We start from the raw sequence: 22,881 nt of genomic DNA, 5'->3' as shown, positions 1-22,881 counted from the left end.
ATGAAGTCACTAGAAATCCTTCAGTTCTCTAGGACATGCCTAAGCTATTGTTTACTAAAATCAAGTGGTCTGAAAACACTGATGCAGCTTCTAAAAGTACCCAGTTCTAGGCAGTGATGTTCACTCTACACAAATTTGACTCATTAAAAATAATGCTTAAAAATATTCCTGGGGTATCATCAAAATAGATTTCATTTCCACATGCATGTAGTACTAGATAAATCTTAGTGCTCTTCCTTTATAGGAACTTACATCAAACAGCATTAATGCCAGTCAAGCAAAGAGTAGACTAAAAGTTATTTTGTAAGAATTATACTTGCAAATTCAAAGTAACAGCTCACCTTTCTACAGATTAAAAATGGAACAACAGAAGTGTGAAGGAGTTGCTGAGCTACTCCTCGGTGAGAGCTAGTCCAGGAAATTTCAAAATATCTGTCCAAGACCCATGGGTACAGGTACAAGGGAGAGTATTTATCATAGATAACCTAGGGCAGAGCTCCTGTGCTCTACAACTCCACAGGGACACCTCTTCTGACAAACATGCTTCCTGGAGCACAGCTCCACAAACCACTCCCCACAAAGTTGAGCAACTCAGAGGCCTGACTCTAAAGCAATGTTTTCAGCCTTTTGGTACTTCTTCCTTCCTACAGTAAGAAATTAACTTGCATTATAATCCACTAGATATATGTTTTTAATTTATAACAAAAGTTTCCAAAAATAAAACAATTATATGTGATGCACTCTGATCTTTTTGATCCCATGCTATCTTATCCTGTCTTATTCTATTTCTTTCTTTTTTTTTTTTTTCTCTAAGACAGTCATGGCCCACTGAAATGATTTTATCACCTACTAACATGACCTAGCACTCATATATATAAATTAGCAGAAACAGTTTGCACAAAATAGTGCCCTAGATATACAATGTATTCTTTTGTTTTTCTATTTCATTTATCAAAATATACTGGTTGGGGCACACTAAGTTGGTTTTGCAGCCCCAAATAGGTCTAAACTGTCTTAGAATATTCATGAGGTAATTAACTCAACAAATATTTATTGAGCACCTAGTATGTGCTAAGCACTGTTTTAGCACTGCAGATAAAGTAGTATACAATGGAAGGACACAAAGTTAACTGTATTTATAACTTAGAAACTCAGTTTACTCTGCTCATTAAACAAAATAAGGAGATAAAACTTCTGAATGGAATATTGAAACATTTTAAGTGTTACTCTACACTCATATTCAGAGAGCAGAAATCCCACCAAGCAAGGGATTTAACCTCTTTTCTCAAAATTAGTTTCCTTACAATAAAAATTTTTATCATGTGATAAAAAGCATTTCTAAAAATAAACCAAAACTTTGTTACTTGAAACATCTCAAGCATTTTTGCATTTACTCCAACAGTTTAAGAGTAATTCTGTGTTAAGGAAACAAATGATCAGTTACACACACACACACACACACACACAAATTCACTTTTTTTTTTTTCTTTGCCTGACACCATTACCACCACAAGACTGATCTTGATACAGTCATGACTCAAACTTCATATTCTAGTATTCAAGCATCCTTTCCACTTCTTTTCTTCCTCCCCACCAGGTTGGCCCTGTTAAGGACAGAGAGCATTTCATTAGACACTGCCATTGATCCCTTACCCCCAATTCTTCTCTAAATGCTTTGGTTTGGGGTCCCCCTCCCTCCCTTCCTTTTACAGAGCAAATAGCCACCAGTCCCTAGGTCTTCCTGCCTACTTCTGCTAAAAGAATGCTAGGAATTTACATCAGGATCCAAAGCACAAAGATAGAAATTGATATATTTTTATAAAAACATATACAATGCAATTACTAAGGCTTGGGAAAATAATGTCTTGTTGGAAGATCTAGACTTTTCATACAAGTTATCTTTCTATTTATTTTTTAAATTAATCCTTTAAGTATAGAGGAAAAAATTTTACTATTTCCATAGGATTGAAAAGTGAATTATATTTTATTAGACTCACTAGGGCATGATGTTTCCTCTTGTTTCTACAAGCATTCATTTTTATTAAGGATTACCATTGACCTTGTTTGCATTTAAAGTACACTTGCCAAAGCAAATTATAAAGGTCAAATGGTGAAGGCATATCTTTTATATGAATCATCTCTTAGGCTCTTAAATTTTTATAGATAAAAATCAGTATTTGGGCATATTAACTTTGAAAAAATTTTCTAGCATAAAGTAGTGTTTATTCAAAATTGGGGATATAGATCAAATGGGTATAATGACATTTTAAAAGCCCTTTATTGGTCCATTTGGTATAAGTTTTATGCCATCTCTTGTGTGCATACAAAGACATGTACAATAATATTAATACTTAAGAGCCGACCATAGAAGAGTTTAGCATAATGTAAACAATGACTTTCCTTAAAGAATATTGGTGACAAGAGAAATAAATCTAAAGCGGTAGATATTACCTTTGTTCTAAAAAGCAAAAAAAAAAAAAAAATTAAATGAAGCAGAAAAAACATCTCAAGAATGAAACTAGTAATAATAGGAAAATATCCTTTAAAAACCTTTAAAAATTTTACTGGTGCTACTTCTGTGTGTACACGCACATATACATACACTCACACACGTCATAAATCATATGTGTATACAAAGAGTACTGTTTACATCTGGAAATCTACCCCACTGGGAAGGTTAACAGTGTCAATTCCTGATTGTCCCAGTTTATCTCAATCTCTGATTGGGTGTCTAGGCACATGACCTCACTCCAGGAAAGTTTATTTGGGTGACTTTTCAGTCTCATCTCCTACTTCATTAAAAGCAACAGAGACAATGAGAAAAAGAATTTGTGCCAGTTCATGGTGCTGCTGGCTGGTGTGAAATAATCTTTTTTTTTCAGTTAAAGGACTTCTCCAACTTACTAACTTGTTCCAGGCTCCAGATGCCATTTGGCTATTTAACTGTTTATTGTTTAGTGAATAGTTTGCTTTTTAAAAGAACTTAGTAACTGTCCCTTTCATTAGTTTAAGTACAAAACATCTTGGCTGGGAAAAAAAAAATTCATCTTTAAGAAAACATTTTTTTTCCATGTGCTTCCAGAGACCATATGGTTTTTATGCAGAACTGTGAAGTAGGTTTGCCAGAGAGTGCCTATTAAGCAGATTAAGCAGCTCAGAAATAAGCAATCTCCAATTTCACTCCAGATATAAAAATTCAGGGTCTTCTTTGGATGACCCCAAGCATTTCTGAGTGACTTTAAGAACTAACTCAGAATACTTTGGAATGTGCCTCTTCCTCTGTAAGGTGATTTTAACTCCCTGGACCACGTGAGAGTCTAAAGTAACTTGTCACCTTCCAACCATCTCCTTTCCTGTCCCTGACCTCCTGGCTTTGGACCAATACTGAAATCAGTTTTTACTTTATCCACAAATGGATGGTATCCTCTCCCTTACTTCCCATACACACATGCCACACACACAGCATCAAAAGCTCTGATTTCTAGACGTTGAATGCCGGTTTTATGTTCTTAATAGATTCATTGAACCAACATTTTTGGAATGTCAACCATGTGTTAGAGACCATGTTAGGTCTCAGAAATAAGAAGTGATCCTTGCCTTTAATGGTTTAGAAAGATAATTTCAAATTTCTGTGCTGCTTGTCTAAGGCAATAGGTTTAACCATGGTGGGAGGGGAGGTGTGTGTGGAAAAGCAGCATACAATATTTTTGGTCAGTTTCTTTGTTTTCAGGATATGTACCTCCATGTACTTTATTATCCTCCATGCACTTCATTATCGCCTTCTCTTTTTTTCTAATGACCTTGTTTCTATCTCCTTTTCCAGTTTCAAATCCCAGATCAAATGTTACCATTGCTTAGTTTACCCTCACACCTTTAGTTTTCCAATTGTCCCTTTGTTGTATATCCGTCAAATCTCTTAGCATATTGCATTATAGTTACACTAGCTCTGTGAACAGAGCGTTAACATTTCTGATTCATATAAGCTCCCAATAAATGTGTATCGAAAGAGGAAAAAGAAAGACAGGGAGATTTGTGTGTTTATCACTTTTCCTATACAATGAGTTCCTGCAGGAAAGGGCAGGGAGCTGTTTTTGTGGTTGTTTTATATCACCATTTCTATCCTTTTATTTAACAGAGCCTTCCTGCTCATTGTTGAAAGTTAGAGAAAATAAAAAATAGGGCTTGATCCACATATTACCCTTAAGAAGCTTGGGATGTCCACAACCTTCTTGTTTGTAGTATTTTCTTTATTGTCATTCCTCAAGAGCAACCATACTTTCTTTATTGTCATTCCTCAATACTTATATGAAGAACTTTTAGAATAATGTCCCCAAATGGCTCCTAAATGTAGATGTTTCTGTCTTAAAAAACAAGACAAAAATATTAATAATGGTAAACTCTAAGGAAACCCTACATCTATAATGCCTTGCTAGAGTATTTTGAAAATGTGCTCTGGTTGTGGTTAAAAGAACAGTGATCTGTACACTTAAATATGTCATTATTGGTTAGCAGACGGGAAAAAATGGCCACAGATAGCAATTACCAGTAAATAAGAGTTGTTATTGGCTTGTTTAAAAAGATGGTTTCAAAATGCAAATAAAGCACATTTTTTGCCACTTACAGAAATAGGAAGCTTTACGAAGCAATGAAATGCTTAAGGTGTTGACTGTTTTGTTACAAAGCTGAATTAACATTTAAAGGATTGTATACCATATGCCTCCTTCAGCATTTGATATGTTCTTACTCTACTCATTGTGCACATAGTCATTGTCTTGTGATAAAGGTTTATAAATATTTATATATTTTTAAACAGATTTTTTATAAATCTCATTCTTTAAATGAAACACTGAAAACTTAAAAAAAAGACAGACATGACAGCTGGGAAAAATTGCAAAGTCATGCAATATAGAGATATTCTATAAGGTGTGTTGGATATACTGATTTATACTTACTACTATTACTACATCACCACTACTAACCGCAGCTACTAATGTAAATAATAATGCTGACAATGATAACCCCGTTTATTTGTGTAGACTTTTAGACATTACAAGCCTGTCACTGACCTGTTTTTGATTCTCACAACAATCATGCCAGTTTTTCCTAAGGAAAATTCAAAGGTAGCAAAGTATCATATGCAGGAAGATGTTCATCCCTGTGTTATATACGATGATAAAAGTATAAATACCAAACTTTATCACAATAGGTCAACAAATATGAACAATCCATAGACTACAAGGTTAAAAATATTCATGCAAACGTCCATATACCAAAAAGGAAAAATTCTTGTGTTATTCCATTAGAAGAAAACAAGAAGCATATAAAATTTGTAGTACTATTACAACTATGGAAACATTTCTGCGTATATGTATTTATACAAGGTCTCAATGGTAACATGGTCAAATATAAAGTTTTTGATGGCATAGCACAGCAGTAAAGTGTTTGGATTATTTTAGATTTTCAGTAACACTAGTGTTGTTCATTATATCATATACATGTTACATAAGCCTGTAACAATAGTTGATGAATGCATATATTACATAATGCTTCTCTTTAGGGAAAGACCTTTTATGAAAACAATGATTGTAGGTTCCTTTTCAACAGAATGTGATTCTCACCCCATCCCTTGTGCAGCTGGATCACCAGGGGTGATTTCAAAGGATACTACTGCTCAAGCTGTACCCTAAGAGACGAGCTTTCAACTAGCCTGGGATAAGGCCCAGGCATTGTTTTTGTTTATTTGTTTGTTTGAAGTTCTCCAGGTAATTCTATTGTGCAGCTTGGATTGAGAACAACTAAAACGATTATAATAAGCAACTGAAATTTTATATTTTTAAATATTAAGTTCCTTGAATTTTCGTCTGAAGCGTAAGACTTTCAAGATTAAGAATGCTATTTGGGTGATGGCATTTGGTCTGATTTAAGGAATCCTAAGTACAGAGTATCTTTATGCTATCAGTGACAAAAAAAAATTAAATGATAAAACATAGTGTTGGTGAGAAATGAACACTGCCATACCCTGTTTATGAAAATGTAAGTTGAATGTGCATTGATCAACTTCACTGTAGGGCAGTGTGACAATATGTACTCAAAGCTTTAAAAATATGTAAACCCTTTTGTCCCTGGAATTCCACTTTTAAGAATTTATCCTTAGAAAATAACTGAGCATATTGGCAAAGATGAGTTAATAAGAATGTTTACCATAGTGTTGCTTACAACAGTAAAAGATTGTAAACAATCAGATATCCATGACTGTAGATTGATTAAATTTTGGTATATTCATACATGATAGTAGTAAAATGGCTCTAAAGTTAACACGACTTAACATGGAAGGATAGTCAAAACCTATCGATAAAAGAAAGAGGTTACAAAACAGCATGATTCCAGTTTTGTTAAAATATGTAATATGTGTATATATGTCTGCATATGTATATACATACAGGTGGGAAAAGCCTGCAGAACTACACATTAAAATATTAATAGTTATCTCCATAGGTATTTTTTATTTTGTTTTATACTCTCATGTATATTCTAGGGTTTTTTTTTTTCACTAAAAGGAAGGTAGTGTTATAAATAAAGACCAAAAACATTTTCTTAAATGAAAATATATTTTGAAAAATAAAGCCTTGTTATCTTTGTCTACCAGCTACAGCACAGATTGCCCTATCTTCATCACCTTGTCCACTTTGTGAAAAGCAAGCTATTTGACAGAATAGTTAGCTATTTCTTAATATTTTTTAATATTTCTAAACTTCTTCAATATACCTATTTTCAAAGTAGATGAGGAAGTATAGAGTTAAATTTAAGTGTTATTAAACAGTGCAAAATCATCTCTGATTACAATTAATCTGATTTAAATTCCCAAAGGTGGTGTGTAACAAATTAATTGAAATATACCTTAATGTATTTTTATGGGGTTGTCTTCTTTAACGTCCATAATTAATAAGTATTTTTTCTTCTTCTTCTTCTTCATTTTAGGCGGTTCAGGACCATCATCCTCCATAGCCATAGCTGGCACCAGCCACCCTGCCATCACAAAGACAACATCTGTTCTTCAAGACGGCGTCATAGTTACCACCGCAGCTGGAAACCCACTGCAGAGTCAGCTGCCTATTGGGAGTGATTTTCCTTATGTTGGCCAAGAGCACGCACTTCATTTTCCATCCAACAGCACTTCAAACAACCATCTTCCACACCCCTTGAACCCCAGCCTCCTCAGTTCTCTACCTATCTCTTTGCCAGTGAATCAACAGCATCTCCTAAACCAGAATCTATTAAATATCCTCCAGCCTTCAGCAGGAGAAGGCAAGTCTGAGATCAACCTCCACCCTTTAGGTTTTCTCAACCCGAATGTAAACGCTGCTTTAGCTTTTCTCTCCGGTGACATGGATGGGCAGGTATTGCAGCCTGTTCACTTTCAGCTCTTAGCAGCCCTGCTTCAGAACCAAGCCCAAGCAGCTGCCATGCTTCCCCTGCCATCTTTCAATCTGACCATCTCAGATCTTTTGCAACAGCAAAATACCCCTTTACCCTCATTAACACAGATGACAGCCCCACCAGACCATTTGCCAAGCAATCAGTCAGAGAACAGCCGAGCTGAGACCCTTTTAACCAGCCCCCTGGGGAACCCTTTACCGAGCTTTGCAGGCAGTGACACTACTTTTAACCCCCTGTTCCTCCCAGCTGTCACTGGGGCCTCAGGATTAATGGCCTTGAATCCCCAGCTGTTGGGAGGTGTCCTGAACTCAGCATCGGCCAACACCGCTAATCATCCAGAGGTTTCCATAGCAACTTCCTCCCAGGCAACCACTACCACAACCACTACATCATCAGCAGTGGCAGCACTGACTGTCTCAACACTTGGTGGGACAGCAGTGGTGTCAATGGCAGAAACATTGCTGAATATATCTAATAATGCTGGGAATACACCTGGTCCAGCTAAACTCAACAGTAACTCTGTGGTGCCACAGCTACTTAACCCTCTACTGGGGACAGGTCTGCTTGGTAAGTTAAATTTTTTCACAAATTTTTACAAAAGAAACGTTTTTCTAATTCTATTTTCTCCTTTTTAAAAACTCCATTTTGTCACACTATTTTTAAAAATGTTTTTGTTATGTCACAGCTTGCTTAAGGAACTAAATATAATAACACCCACACACACCCATGGTTATACAAACATGAAAATGACTTTTTCCTCTTCCCCTATTCTAGCAGTACTGAATAACATTTTAATCTGCTTTCTCTGATCTTCTAATTCTGATGCCACTTAAACTTAACCTACCTATCATTCTCTTAAGCCAAGTAGAGTCTTATTTTCCAAACAATAAAGCACAGGCCCATCATAAAAATAACTCTTATTTGAATTTTAGTTGGTGTGGCATCACAGGGTTAGTATGAGCAGCTGCACTGTGGATGGAAACTGTTTGAGGAAGTGTTTCTTCCAGGTGACCCCTACATAAACAAAAGTAAATGCTTATCCAGCAAAATAAGAAACAAGGCATAAAAACATCCAAAGATAAATTTTGCTCAAGTTCAAGGAAACAGACAGTCTCAATAGCTGCTGTTAGATTTCCTCAGCCAGTATAATTCCTTAGAACTTTGTGGCTTAAAAACAAAATCCTTCACGTATATTATTCTATCGCAAAAAAGTTAGAAAATAATGCAAGTATATCCAACTGACTGATGCAGATAGCTGTAATATTAAGTGCAGAGATCTATCCAGAAAGTCTGGAAAGAGGCACATACACATAACACTGTCAAAAGGGCATCTGCAGTACCTAAAAATTAATAATAATGTTTCCAGGTTTTATGGACACCTTTAGAATATAGTTTACTAATTTTATAGTTTAATAGTTGCTATAGTTTATTAGTTCTATTTGGTGTCAAAATCAATAGTTAAATAACCTAAAATACATCACAGGTTTACATATTTCAAGTTACAAGACAATTTCAATGGCATTGTCTTCAAGATAATTTCAATGTAATTTTAAAACAAGTTAATTTTGAATTATGAATATGAACTTAGTTGTTGACTAATCCCATCTGATTTAATAATATTCATTTTTAATGATTATGGCAATGAATTCTTTTGTATTATTAGCTTTCTTTACAGTTTTAATTTTAGGTGACCAACCTTTTACTTAAAAACAATATACATATTCCTTGGCCAAATCTGATTTTATTTGGTGGTATTTATTGATGACTGTGGCATGAGAACTAAATTTTGTTAACAAGGCCTGATCAGATCCACTCATTTTAATAATTTGCTCAGATACTTATGATTACTAAAACATTTTACGATTAATTTCCACCTTTAGTTTTAGGTGCTCTAACAAAAATAATATCAAGGAGTTTATAACACTGAAGCTCAATCTATAATGATTGGCTAATGGATAGAGCAAAAACTAAGTAGTGTCTCCAGGACATAAAGTAAAAAAACTAATTACGAAAGATAAAATTAATTAATAATAATACTCTCTGTTTACCACTTAGTAAGACATTGATGAGAAAAAGAGAAAAGAATGACCATGCCAAGTGCAGTTTTCAGTTTTTGTTTCAGGAATCCTCAGGTGCATAGATAGGCATAGGATCTCTGAAGAGTCACACTGACTTACATTTTATGTTTTTCAAACTATAGGTGACATGTCCTCAATAAACAATACATTGAATAACCATCAACTGACTCATCTGCAGTCGCTGTTAAACAACAATCAGATGTTTCCTCCAAATCAGCAGCCGCAGCAGCAACTTCTCCAGGGGTACCAGAACCTGCAAGCATTTCAAGGACAGCCCACAATTCCTTGCCCGGCTAACAGTAACCCTATGGCTTGTCTGTTTCAGAACTTTCAGGTACTCTCCTTCCCTGGGTTATTCAAATAGTAAACAATGTCTAGGTCTGTTAAAATACTTAACTGGGGGGAAGAGACAGAAAAAAGAGGTCGTGTGCCCTCTCACATCCACTTACTATTATTTCCCAAGAATGACTATTGTTAAACATTCCAGTCTTTTGTGTGAAGGTTATTTTATTTTGACTGAGGCCTCTCAGTGGTCCTTTTGGAGTGGACAGTAAAAACTGATCATATGATCCTCTTAAACCCTTTGGTGGTTTCCACTGCTCTCCTGACTGAAATCTACATCTTTAACATGGCAACTTGGCCTGACTCTCCAGTCCTGTCCTCACCACTCTCCCTGGCTTCAGCCACATAGCCTTCCTTTACCTTTACAAGCTGAATACATTTCTGATAGATTAAGGATCTAGATGGTAAGAATGACACTTAATAAATATAAAAAGAAAATACAGATTTTTTTTAATAATCTTGAGGCAGAGAAGTTTCTTTCAGTAAGTTACAAAATCAGGAGGTCAAAAAGAAAAGAAGTAATAAGGTTGAATACATAAAACTTTAAAATCTCCATATGATCAAGGGCATTTTAAACAAAGTTAAAGACAAGTGGCACCTGGCAGAAAATACTTGCATAATAATGGCAAGTAATCCACATTCATTACACAAAAAGAGCTCCTACGAATCAGGAAGAAAAAAGATAATTGATAATAGAAATAGAAATAGATAATAGAAAAATGAGCAATAGATATGAACAGAAAATGAAAAATAAATTATTAATGAACATATGAAAAGAGTAATCAGAGTTATACAAATTACAACACTCATGTGTCAATCAGATTGATTGATATTCCTTGCTGACTTTTAGAGATATTGTTGGTCTGATTGTATGCTGATACAGATTGTATGCTGATACAAATCGAGGTAACTTGACAGTTTATCAGGGTTTTTGTTTTAAGTTTCTTTTATTTATTTTGAGAGAGAGCCAACAGGGGAAGGGCAGAGAGAAAGGGAGAGAGAATCCCAACCAAGTAGGCTCAGTGCTGTCAGCACAGAGCCCAACCTGGGGCTTGAACCCACAAACCGTGAAATCATGACCTGAGCTGAAACCAAGAGTCAGTCAGTTAACCAACTGAGCCACCCAGGTGCCCCTATCAGGTTTTTAAATATACCTATCCTTGGGTATGCCTGGGTGGTTACCATCCCATATCCTTGGGATGCCCGGGTGGTTCAGTCAGTTAAGCGTTCAACTTTGGCTCAGGTCATGATCTTGTGGTTTGTGAGTGTGAGTCCTGCATTGAGCTCCCTGCTATCAGCACGGAGCCCACTTCAGATCCTCTGTCTCCCTCTTTCTCTCTCCCACTCCCACCCCCGCGCCCGTGCATGGTCTCTCTGTCTCAAAAATAAGCATTTTTCAAAAATAATGTAAAAAATAAATATACATACCCTATGACCCAGAAGTTCAACTTCTTTGTATCTATTTTAGAGAAATCTTCAAATGTGAACAAAAGGGCACATGCCAGAATGTTCATTACAATGTGATTTGTGGTGGCAAAAATTAGAAGCCACTTAAGTGTCTATCAGTAGGGAAATAATTAAATATATTATGGTATATCCATCTTTCTAGTACTTTAAAAGGTTTAGGTAGATTTATATAACTGATTTGAAAAGATCCACAAGATTGCAAGACTTCAATACTGTAGTATTATAGAACAATACTAAAGTACAAAACCATTTATGTGAAAGAAGGAAGGAAAGAAAGAAAATCAGCTATACACCTAAACACCTTAATGTATTAAAAATAAGTATCTGCAAGGATGCTCTCCAGCACTGATTACTTCTGAGAAAGGAAATGGGATCAGAGTGGGATGGGAAAGTCAGATTTGGGTGGGGAGTAGTGATAAAGAAAATTTTGTCTATTTTGACAATGAGAAAATGTTCATGTACATCTTGTGGAATAAAATAAATTTAGAAGGGAAGAGAAAGTGCTCAGCCATGTCACTGAGAATCTGAAACAAGCAGATAAAGCCTGAAGAGAATCCACTAGATTTAGGACAACACCAGTGATGGTGGAATTCAGTTTTGGTGGGGTGATGGGAGCACAAGACATTGCAGTGGGTGGAGGGATGAAAAGGTTAGGATTAAAGAGTATGGATTACTCTTTCAAAAACGTGACTAGGAAGAACATAAGAGAAACAGACGTAGGTTGAATGCAAACTTTTAGAATATGGAAGCTATGCACATGGTTGTATGCTAAAGGAAAAAGAAAAATAAAAATGAAAAGTAGAAAAGATTGAACATAAGGAAGACAAGGGATAACAGATGAGGTAAGATCCCTGAGGAGTGCCTTGGGATCCAGAGCATAAATGAAGGATTTACCTTCAGAGAGCAGAAGAGGGCTCCCTTACGCTGGGAAGCAGGGTAGGATTGGGGGCATAGATAGTTGCAGAGAAGTGTGTCCTGCCAGGGGGCAGAGAGTAGCAGAATATGAGAACTATGAGAATTCTTAACCTTATGAACTCCATTTTCTCTGTTAAGTAAGGCTATCAGCTAAGAATAGTGCTAGAGATGGTAAGCAGCCAGCTTCAAGAAGTGGATGAAGATTTGAATGGCTGTGAAGGAGAATGGTACCTAACTAGAGGGTCACTGGATTGATGAGAACAATAAATCCCTAGCTGCAGTTGAACGCCCTGAATTCCTAGACAGATACTCAGCAACCTCACTGTGGATACAGATAAGCAGGCAGTGAAAATGATCCCAGATTGAGATTTTATCTGGTAGGTGTAGACAGGGGAAGAATAACAAGAGAGTGGTTGATAAGCTGATGGATCCCAGGTTCTGGTTAATGGAAAAGGATGTGAAGACAAGAAGGGAGTGATCATTGAGGGGAAAAATTGATGTGTCAAGGGTCTGAAGCAGCAATTCTTAAGTGGGGTTGGTGAAATTAGAATAACCTGGGGACTTTTTCAAACTGCATCATCCTTCCTGTCCTGAACATGCATATTCTTACCTAGTGGGCATTCCCTCCCTTCATTTCTTCCCAATTAACAGTCACATCTATAGAGAGACATTGACACTGTTGACAGCAGAGGGGTGTCCCCCAGCCAGTAGCCAGGTAAGATTGAAGAATAGGTGTCACTGTTCTACCCGAAACCTTCAAAAATAGTGTCATATCAGAAACATTTTGTTGTTATGAAAAGAGTATGATATATATATATATATATATATATATATATATATATATATATGTAGAGAGAGAGAGAGAGACAGAGACAGAGGGAGCGAGCTTCGTTGTATTTCAGTAGAAATATAAGTGAGTGAGAAATCCTTTTCAAAATTTGGTTCCCTTTGTAATTCGAGCAGTGCTGGTGATGGACTTGTTTCTCTCTTTGAATTCCAAGTTGCAAAACCTGTAATGACAGGTAAATAGGTGGAGTCATCACCTGAAAACAGTTTGTGTCCAACCACCTCACCTGTAACTTTGCTAAAGAATGTTTGGTAATGATGATTTCTTCTAAAAAAAAAAAAATCTGTGAAATGATTTCAACCAAAGAAACGGGACCCAAATATGATCAGGACACAAGCTTTTGTAAACAGAGTGACTTTTTATTTCATGTTTGAGCCTTGCTCTTCCTTTATATTTCTTTCCTTGTTATGTTTGTTTGCATTTTGGCAAATCTTAAAAATATGGTCTTTCTCTTTGAGGTCTTTAAAGACTTTTCTCTCTCTCATTGCTTCCTGTCTGTTTCTTCAAGGTGAGAATGCAGGAAGATGCAGCTCTCCTAAACAAAAGAATAAGCACTCAGCCGGGGCTCACAGCTCTTCCTGAGAATCCAAACACCCCACTTCCACCTTTCCAAGATCCATCTTGTGAGTTGCAGCCAAGGATTGACTCATCTCTTGGTCAGCAGGTGAAGGACGGCCTCATCGTGGGCGGCCCAGGCGATGCTTCTGTGGATGCCATTTACAAAGCAGTGGTTGATGCAGCCAGCAAAGGAGTGCAGGCTGTCATCACCACTGCAGTCAACAGTACAACTCAGATCAGCCCCATTCCAGCTCTGAGTGCCATGAGTGCCTTCACTGCCTCGATTGGTGACCCATTAAGTCTCCCCAGTGCTGTCAGTGCAGTCATTCATGGACGAAACATGGGCAGTGTCGATCATGATGGTAGGCTGAGGAATGCAAGAGGGGCTCGGCTGCCCAGGAATCTGGACCATGGGAAGAACTCAAATGAAGGAGATGGGTTTGAATATTTCAAGTCAGCAAGTTGCCACACATCCAAAAAACAGTGGGATGGGGAGCAAAGCCCTGGAGGAGAGCGAAACAGGTGGAAGTGTGAGGAATTCTTAGATCATCCAGGCCATGTCCACAGTAGTCCTTGTCACGAAAGGTCCAACAATGTCTCCACACTGCCATTTCTGCCTGGGGAACAGCACCCGGTACTGTTACCACCAAGAAACTGTCAAGGGGATAAAATTCTGGAGGAAAATTTCAGGTATAATAACTACAAAAGAACTATGATGAGTTTTAAGGAGAGACTAGAGAACACTGTGGAAAGATGTGCACACATTAATGGGAACAGACCTCGACAGAATCGGGGCTTTGGAGAGCTGCTGGGCACCACAAGGCAAGACCTGGTCCTAGAGGAGCAATCTCCAAGCTCCTCAAATAGTTTGGAAAATTCTCTAGTCAAAGACTACATCCATTACAATGGAGACTTTAATGCCAAAAGCATTAATGGGTGTGTGCCTAGCCCTTCAGACGCTAAGAGCATTAGTAGTGAAGATGACCTAAGGAATCCAGATTCCCCTTCTTCAAATGAGTTGATACATTATAGGCCAAGGACGTTCAATGTTGGCGACTTGGTCTGGGGCCAAATCAAAGGACTCACTTCTTGGCCTGGAAAATTAGTAAGAGAAGACGACGTTCACAATTCATGTCAACAAAGCCCTGAGGAAGGGAAGGTATACCAATCTTTATCCATTGTCAAATACTAACCTTTGCTCAGATGTCAATTGTTATTTTATGTTATCATCACTTTGGATTCTTTGGATTTGAAATTAGGATTCTTCATGACTCATTGAGGTCTCACAAACTTCTGGAGCATAAAATGAAGAGGGGATGGTTATAGTCACCAAAATGTCCTATCAAGGGGTGAGTTGTGAAGCATTCGTAGATTCCACAAGGGCCTGTAACCTAGAAACCAGATTTCCAGAGTTTTGTTAATTCTGCCTTCCTTCCCTGCATTTATCTAACTCTTCATTCCATACCCAGAGGATGAAGGCAAGTAGCAATGACTGGGAAAAAAATCTGGTGACCTTTGGAGTCCACGGGTGTGGCAGAGGTAGGGCAACAGGAAGTGCTAGGGGACAGCGTCTCCTCCATGTGCTCACATGTGACACATACTGCTGAGGAGAGGGCCAAACCAGGGTGCAATTGCAGCCATTTCTGGAAGCCACAGGTAATGTCTGTGTTCAGAATGGTGTCTCCTTTCAGGAAAAGTTCTGGGCCTTTATAACATATGGAAATGTTTAACCCCACAGTCTGGTTCTACTTAACACAATCTGATCATATAAATTAAATGAAAACTTCTCCATGAAACTACCATTCAATTTAGAAGAAATTAGTAGGGGTCTTCTGGGTTTTACCCCCTCTCACAATGGTAGAATTTGCTCATGAGGCAAGAAATATGCAGAATGTTCAAAGCAGATAGAAAAATTTATATCTGACCAGGAGGAGATAATTATGCACATTCCCCACATGTAATGAAGAAACGTAATTTTTCATCTCCTTAGGAAATAAAAATTACTCTTACAAATATATATTATTCTCTTAAAGAGTATATTATATAAAGCTATTTTCAACTCTGCTCAAACTTCCACTGGCACTTAGGTTTAATGGCAGGAAACCAAAAACATTTTTGCCAGCACAATAAAAAGATTGTCTTTCTCCAAATGACCAGGAGGTCCTTAAACCCGTTGCTTATAATGCCTAATATATACTTGTCAGGATATGCTCTGGGCATAATGTTTCTACGTTTGATAAGAAAATGAATTCCATACTCCTGTTCACAAAACATTTTATTCTCTAATCTCTCTGAGACCAGACAAAACATTCTTTAGGTTGATAAACCTAAATATTTTTGACAGTTTATTCAAAAAGTAATTAGAAACAGCAAAACTGGGCTTTTATAATATAAATGGACTGCTACAAATTTAAAATGTAGACGCTGAACTGTTTTACAATCTCTGTGCAATGAAACCACATCTTTTTAGGTGCCATTTTACAAAAGGCTTAGCTAAAAAAAAGATTATGGCCTCCCTTTCCTGGAAACATTCTTCCTGTCCTAAATGCCTTGTCTAAATATCTCTTCATGTCCTCAGGAGAATAAAGGCATGTACTTTTAACACATTTCACATTAAACAATGGTCCTAATCTTCTGGTTAGTGTGTGTTTGCAAACTCCTGGGACTGAGTTGCTCACTAATGTTTGGGGAGATACACTTTTAAAAAAATCATTATCTAAGAGTCCAAGAAACATTTATTTTGCTGCATTTGAATAAGCACCTGGTTTTCTCTCACTATGTTTATTGTAAGTGTTTAAAATATCCAGATTCTTCTTCCTTATTATAGGCAATAGATGAATTGCTAACAGGGAGCATAACATTTCTGTCAATTCAAATGTCCTTCCCCACTGCCTGACATTGTAAATTGGCATTCTGACAACCTTAGTATGAAAACCTTGATATCATGATACGCTAAAAATATTTTTAGTGATTCACAAAAAATAATGTAAAGCATATATTTAGAGGTGCAAAATTGAAAACATATAATAAAATATTAATGATAACGCATGAAATATTTATCTATCATTAAAAAGTAAGGTATAACAGCCTTAGAAGCTCTAGGGCACATAACATTTTTAAAAATCTCTGGTCTTTTCAGGACCTACCTCACTTTTGCACATTAAAAAAAAACAAAACAAAGTGCTGTTTCACAAACACTGTTTTTTCTTCTATAGTTCACAAAACAAAGGAAGGGCTTCCTCATAGCTTATTTAATGATGCCCCCGAAAGCCAATGTTCTCAATGTATAAGACCAGGAAAGGCGAAATTTCAAACACAAGTCTGTCTGACTTCAAGCCAAATGGCCTTTCCTTGATGTCTTGATGATTCTGGTTCATCAAGAAAAAATTAAACTATGTTCAATATCTGTGTAAGACAAAGCATGATTCTATTTGAAAAGATTTCCAGTAAAACATTTTTAAAATGTGTACTCTTAGTCCGGTGAACAAACCAGTCATGATGTAAATTTTATTTACATAGAACCCCTTAGTCCTCAGCAATGCTGGACAAATAAAGTCTTGTACATTAATAATCAGATTTCTGCTTTTAAAAAGATAAGCAATGCATTAGGTTTCCTTCTATATACTGTAGCAAAGGCTGACATTTTAATAAAGTCAAGAGAGAAAGATAGAGACTGACTACATAAACAATTTGTTTATTATAGGAAAATCTAATTGATTCCACCTTGCTAATGTGGAATGTTAGGACCACATCCCCTAGTGTTTATCTTTGTAGTATCTCAGAAGAAAAGGTTAGGTAACCAATTTTCTTACACGTTATCATTTTAAACCTTCTTAGCTCCTCAGTTTTTCATACTATTTCCATGTCCACCAAAGTAAATTAATCCAAGATTCTGTCAGATCCCTCCAGATAAAGTGTATGTTAACTCAAGTGTTAGAATAGATTTATTATCTTATCTCTCCCCACCCCCACATCCCACAAACCTATCATTTATTTTCTGTTGCAGTCTTTGTTCTCAGCAAACCACTTCAAATTCTTTTCAGAAGCAAGCAAAGTAAAAAGAAAAAAAATTATGGTAATTAAGCTGGGCACCAATCTTGTTTTCAGGTTGTGTGGGTCCTCTCTGGACCAACAGATCAATGCTGTGACTGGAGCACTGATGTCTGCCTAGGGCTGAGATGTCCATGTTGTCCTTAAGTTGATACCTTAGCCAACTGTCATAGTAAATGACCTGGTCAGTTTATGGTCTTAGAAAGGCATTTTTAATCTTTGGTGGGATATTAAATGTAACAATTACTAATAATGCATTAGAACTGTTCAGCACTTTTTGAGATTGCTTCCTAAGAGGTTTTATTTCAAAACATCAAGTACTCTATAAACATAGTCTACAGAGAACTAGAGAGAAAGCAGAGTGTGGCAGAAAGAGGTATAGGCTTTGGGCATTCTCACATGAGCTTAATCCCAGGGTCGTCAGTTTCCTAAATGATGCTGGGTAGCTGTATTAATCACCCAAGCTGCAATCTCCTCACCCCCCAAGTGGGAATATCAGTTCCTACTCAAAATAATGTCTTAAGAATTAAATGAGATACCATAAGTAGATTATCCAACACTCAAATGAGGCTCAGTAAAAATTAGCCTCCTTGCCCATTTTTTTTTCATCTCTTTGTTTGTGGTTTTTTTATTTTTGTTTTTGTTTTGTTGTTGTTGTTGTTGTTGTTTCATGTTAGACAACCTTATTAATTTGGATTTCACCACCGTGGAATTGTGGTAATTTGACTTTAGTTATTGTTTACCTATGCATTATCCATGAATAAAAGATTTACTAACCAGGTTGAGGGTGAGAGGATTATAATATATATGTTTAATGGATGAAATAGTTTATAACCATTTGTTAATCAAGTTCAGCACATCGTATACAGATTGGCATATCGGATTACAAGTTGTTATTAACTGTTCATTTCAAGCATGAGTTCTACTTGGAAGCATTTTAAAGCTTGAAAGTCCCTCCCAACAGTGTTGCTAAAAACTACCAACTCAGACTTTCTTCCTTTACCTTCCTACCCCACCCCCACATATACAACAATTTTAATTAGTAGAGATTTTTAACAGTCCATGGAAAGTTGGACCGAATCGCCCCTGCAGAATACTGCCCCAATACTGAAGCTATGTGACAACACTGGAGAATATCCTGTGCCTGGTATTACACCACTCAGAAAGTAGCATTCATCTCCTTACCCTCTGCTACATTCTTTCCTTCAGTTACCAGTTTGTAATGAAGTATGGCCTGAAAGATATTTATACTTTTTCTAAATAAATGATGCAAGTTTCTCTCTGAACCACAAATCCTTTACAGTTTAAGGTTCAGTGGCCAAGAATAAGCCCTCAGTGCTGGGCTCCAGTACATCATCATAGCCGGAGAGGCGCACTGCCAGATCTTGGCACAGTATTAGGGAATTCTTGGAAAGGGAAGTGGCTTCGGCTGGCATTACACCTCTCCACCTCCACCATGATGTACAGGCATTTTGAGTCTATGAAACGGGGGTGGGGGAAATGGGTGTCTTTATATACTTGTTTCAGTCATTATTTAAAAATGGGAAAAGTGCTCCTGTTTTCTAAACTATATTTTGAAATTATCATCTGCCATCTCTGATCTTACATTAACTAGCCTACAAGTATTGTCTGTCAAAGTAATAATCAAATAATAAAATTCCTTTTTTAGTACATAAATTTTACTCTTCTTGAACATTTCCCGTTGGTCTTCATGTCATTGCTCTTACATTCAATGTGTAGTCTGCCTTGAGCCAAATTTAGGATAGGATTTATTTCTAGATTGGCACCATAATGTTTCTTTTCAATGGAACATTGGTTGTTGGTGGACAGGTAGAGACACCTCCTGATTACCCAGAAAAGTTCTACATTTCAGTGCCACACTACATGACCAAATAAAGGCATGTTTTTAATAGCAGTGGGCAGGGTTCTGTCTTCAGAATTACACTTTGCCTTTTTTCACATGATTATATTTGGCAGGTAGAGATAAAAATAATTCTCTGAATAGTCATTCAAATGACACAAAACTCATCATTTATTATTAAAACTCATAACTAAACTTATTTGAGGAAATACACTTTCTGTATGTCAGGTGGCTATCTCTCACACACACACACACACACACACACACACACACATTTTGACAGTGTGAAACATAAAGACAGCTTACCGTCGCATTTTGGGAATGTATAGCTTAAGTTTGAGTTTTCTTGCGATGTTTAAACGTTTTACTTTGAAGAACCAGCTTCCTGTGCTTGATGATCAGAATTAGCTATTTGTATTCTTTAGTACTATTATTCTCGTTGAAAGTGTTCTTTGTGTATTACCTTTGCCTTATATATTTTCTTAACTACAGTTGGAAATGAGTCCTTGTCTCTGCACCCAGTCACCAACCACAGTATTTGGGCTGCGTTGTGGCTGGTGGGGTGGCAGGACCATCAACACTCTGTAGCAACAGAATCTCCTTGAAAAGGGAGGAAAATAGTTTTGGGAAAGTTCTGTGCAAGATAAAATCCAGGCTAACAAAGTCAGTGCCTGGTCAAAATTTGGAGGATAATAAAAATGAAGAAATAGAGAAGACCAAAAATGTGAATATTAGCAAAAAGACTAAGCAAAGTAAAAGCCCGGGTGAGACTGTAAACATCACTGAAGTGAATTGTGGGATTTTGTAACCTTTTTTCCCTAAACAAGGTTAAAGAGGGAAAGGAGGCCTAGTTCCATTTGCAGATAGCTGAGACCCACACAGTGTCCTCGAGCTTGTCAGGACAGTGTTCATAGAGTTAGTCTGAGGCCAGTGCGTGTTTCTGTGATGTGAACTTTTAAACAGTCCTGCTTTAGAAATATGAGCTTACGCAAACCATTTAATTCCATTTATGTGTGGCAGATCAACGTGAAATTTGTTGTACATTTAGAATAGATTTATTCTAGTCCTGTAGTATACTTTTCCACTACTTAAAAACACTGCTTCCAAAGTGAAGAAGAAAGGAAACACACATGCACACACACACACACGCACACACACAACCTCAGATAATGCTACTGGCAAAAATTGTTCATGTGTATTTGGTTAGTTCATTTGGAAGAACAATGGGATTCGCTTTAGGGATTTTTCCACGAGTACGATTGATGGAAAATTAGATTCATCCTTCTGTCACAGGTGAGTCAACTCTTTACTCCAAAATATTTCTTTATCATTATTTCCCATTCTTTAAAAAAAAAATACTGAAATATCGCCCTTAGGTTAGCAGGACTTTTTCAGGTTGAAGATATTTTTTAATATTTACTGTTTAATAAATGTTTGACAATAATGAACCTGATAAATGCCTCATATTTGCTTGTTGCTTCAGAGCTGTATTTCCCAGGCTTCAGCCAAAGTTGCATGCTACCTGTATGACCACTTAGCTAGAAACTTTATTCAAATTCACTTACTCCTTTATTTATTTATTCAACAAATGCTTTTTGGACTCCTATTATGAACTAGGCACCAGTCAAGCCACTTTTTAAATAACTCCTTCAGTCTTAGTCTAAGATATAATATGTGTGAAATCACAGATATAATGTTCTTTGTATTTTTCTAATGTAAACATATGAATATATAACTACTAAAAGTGTTTAAAGGTTGGTCCTGTTTCACGTGACACCAGTGACACTTTGGTGTTTTTAAAGCACCGTTGTCTTCATTATCTTTTTGGATTCTCTCAATGACCCATAAAGATGCACAACCATCCCCATTTTACAGGCCAGGGAGCTGACACTCAGCAAAGTGGCGTTCCTAAGAACACACATGACAGGCAGTTAAGCCAGGCACCCTGTCTGGTCTCCTAAACTAAGCTTGGTACTCTGTGCACAATACCATTCCCCAATAACAGGAGCTGAGGACATTGTAAAACTTGGATGGAGATGTAAGGAATGAAGAGCGGGTTTGAGTTCAGCTGTCCTGTCTGTCTTAGGAAATCTGGAATGTGGCTTGTACTCTGTCCTTTGACCTTTGTGGAACAGCTTTGCCTCAGCGCTAAGTAGGAGCCAAGTAAATCACCAAGAAATGCAATCCCATTACCAGGTTTCAAGCTTGCAGGAAATTTTGACATTGTGTCCACCTAACTGGCTCTATTCAAAAGTGATCTAAGGGGCTCCTGGGTGGCTCAGTTGTTTAAGCGTCCGACTTCAGCTCAGGTTATAATCTCACAGTTTGTGAGTTTGAGCCCCACATTGGGCTCTGTGCTGCCTGCTTTAGATTCTCTGTCTCCCTCTCTCTCTGCTCCTCCCCCATTCATGCTCTCTGTCTTTCAAAAATGAATAAACGTAAAAAAAAAAAAAAGTGATCTAAGATCTTTGATCCAGGTTCTAACATATACCCCACCTCACTTTCAGAGGGTCAGTTTGGCTCCCTTAAAGGTTTGTGTCTCCCTCTGTTGTAGATTTAAGTTACCTCTACGATACACTACATGCTACCATGTTGACCCCAAATCAAACTTAATTAAATTACCAAATTTTAATGTGTGCCTCATGAACAAAAACAGCAACCGAGATTCAGATTTGTTCAGAAAAGTCTGAAACTTCCTCCCTATAAGAGTATATGGGTATGTTTCTGGGTATATTTCCAACCATACTGAACAAACAGGCTATAGAACTATTTGTGTTGAAGAATTGTGATGTCTAAAGAATATGAATGAGTGAAAGGAGGATTTTAGGAGTCAAAAAATATATTTATACATGAGGTAATATGTGAACTATAAATACATATAAAATCTGGTAATTTTTTCTAAGTCTCAACTGACATCTGTGAAGAGAGTTATTCAATGTTGGTCATTACTATTCACTTCATCCTTATTTGAGTAAGAATATGGGGCAGATTATGAGGAAAGATACATTATAAAGTCCTCCCTTGATTTCTCACCAAGATAAGAATTAAATAATTTATGGAACTTCTGACTTATGACTATACAGGAACATAAGGTTATAATTACAGATCAAAGTATTAAGTGTCTTGAATTACTGGCTCCTTCAGTGTAAGTTTTATAAAAATATTTGTGTGTTTTTCCTTTTTAATGTTGCATTTATGTATTTGATTTCTCAGTATTTTCCTCATTTACAAGTTAGCTAAGTAATTTATGAGGGAGTATTCATTAAATCATTAAATATGATTTCGATTTGACTAGAAACTGAATTTATTTTGTTCTCCGATACCAT

General features: G+C 36.8%; 1 protein-coding gene and 1 long non-coding RNA gene across 8 annotated transcripts in view; one reads left to right on the top strand and one right to left on the bottom strand.

Annotated features, from left to right (window-relative positions):
* Positions 1–22,881, top strand: part of MBD5 (methyl-CpG binding domain protein 5) — a 445,040-nt gene that overhangs the window by 405,171 nt on the left and 16,988 nt on the right. For 6 of the 7 annotated variants that reach the window (XM_058715348.1, XM_058715350.1, XM_058715346.1 and 3 more), the window contains 3 exons: positions 6,979–8,004; positions 9,638–9,849; positions 13,595–14,803. In XM_058715348.1, the coding sequence (XP_058571331.1) occupies positions 6,979–8,004; positions 9,638–9,849; positions 13,595–14,803 (2,447 nt within the window). The remainder of the gene's footprint in view (positions 1–6,978; positions 8,005–9,637; positions 9,850–13,594; positions 14,804–22,881) is intronic. The other variant, XM_058715352.1, reaches the window with a different exon arrangement.
* On the bottom strand, positions 1,512–7,025 carry LOC131503720 (uncharacterized). The gene is made up of 4 exons (XR_009257541.1): positions 6,898–7,025; positions 5,067–5,103; positions 4,199–4,361; positions 1,512–1,604 (listed from the first exon to the last, which is right to left on the bottom strand). It is a non-coding gene; the product is annotated as an uncharacterized LOC131503720 (long non-coding RNA).

This window comes from Neofelis nebulosa, chromosome 2, assembly GCF_028018385.1.
Source record: "Neofelis nebulosa isolate mNeoNeb1 chromosome 2, mNeoNeb1.pri, whole genome shotgun sequence".
NCBI classification, from domain to species: domain Eukaryota; kingdom Metazoa; phylum Chordata; class Mammalia; order Carnivora; family Felidae; genus Neofelis; species Neofelis nebulosa.
Note: the sequence above shows the minus strand (reverse complement) of the source record. Positions and strands in the feature narration are given on the sequence as shown.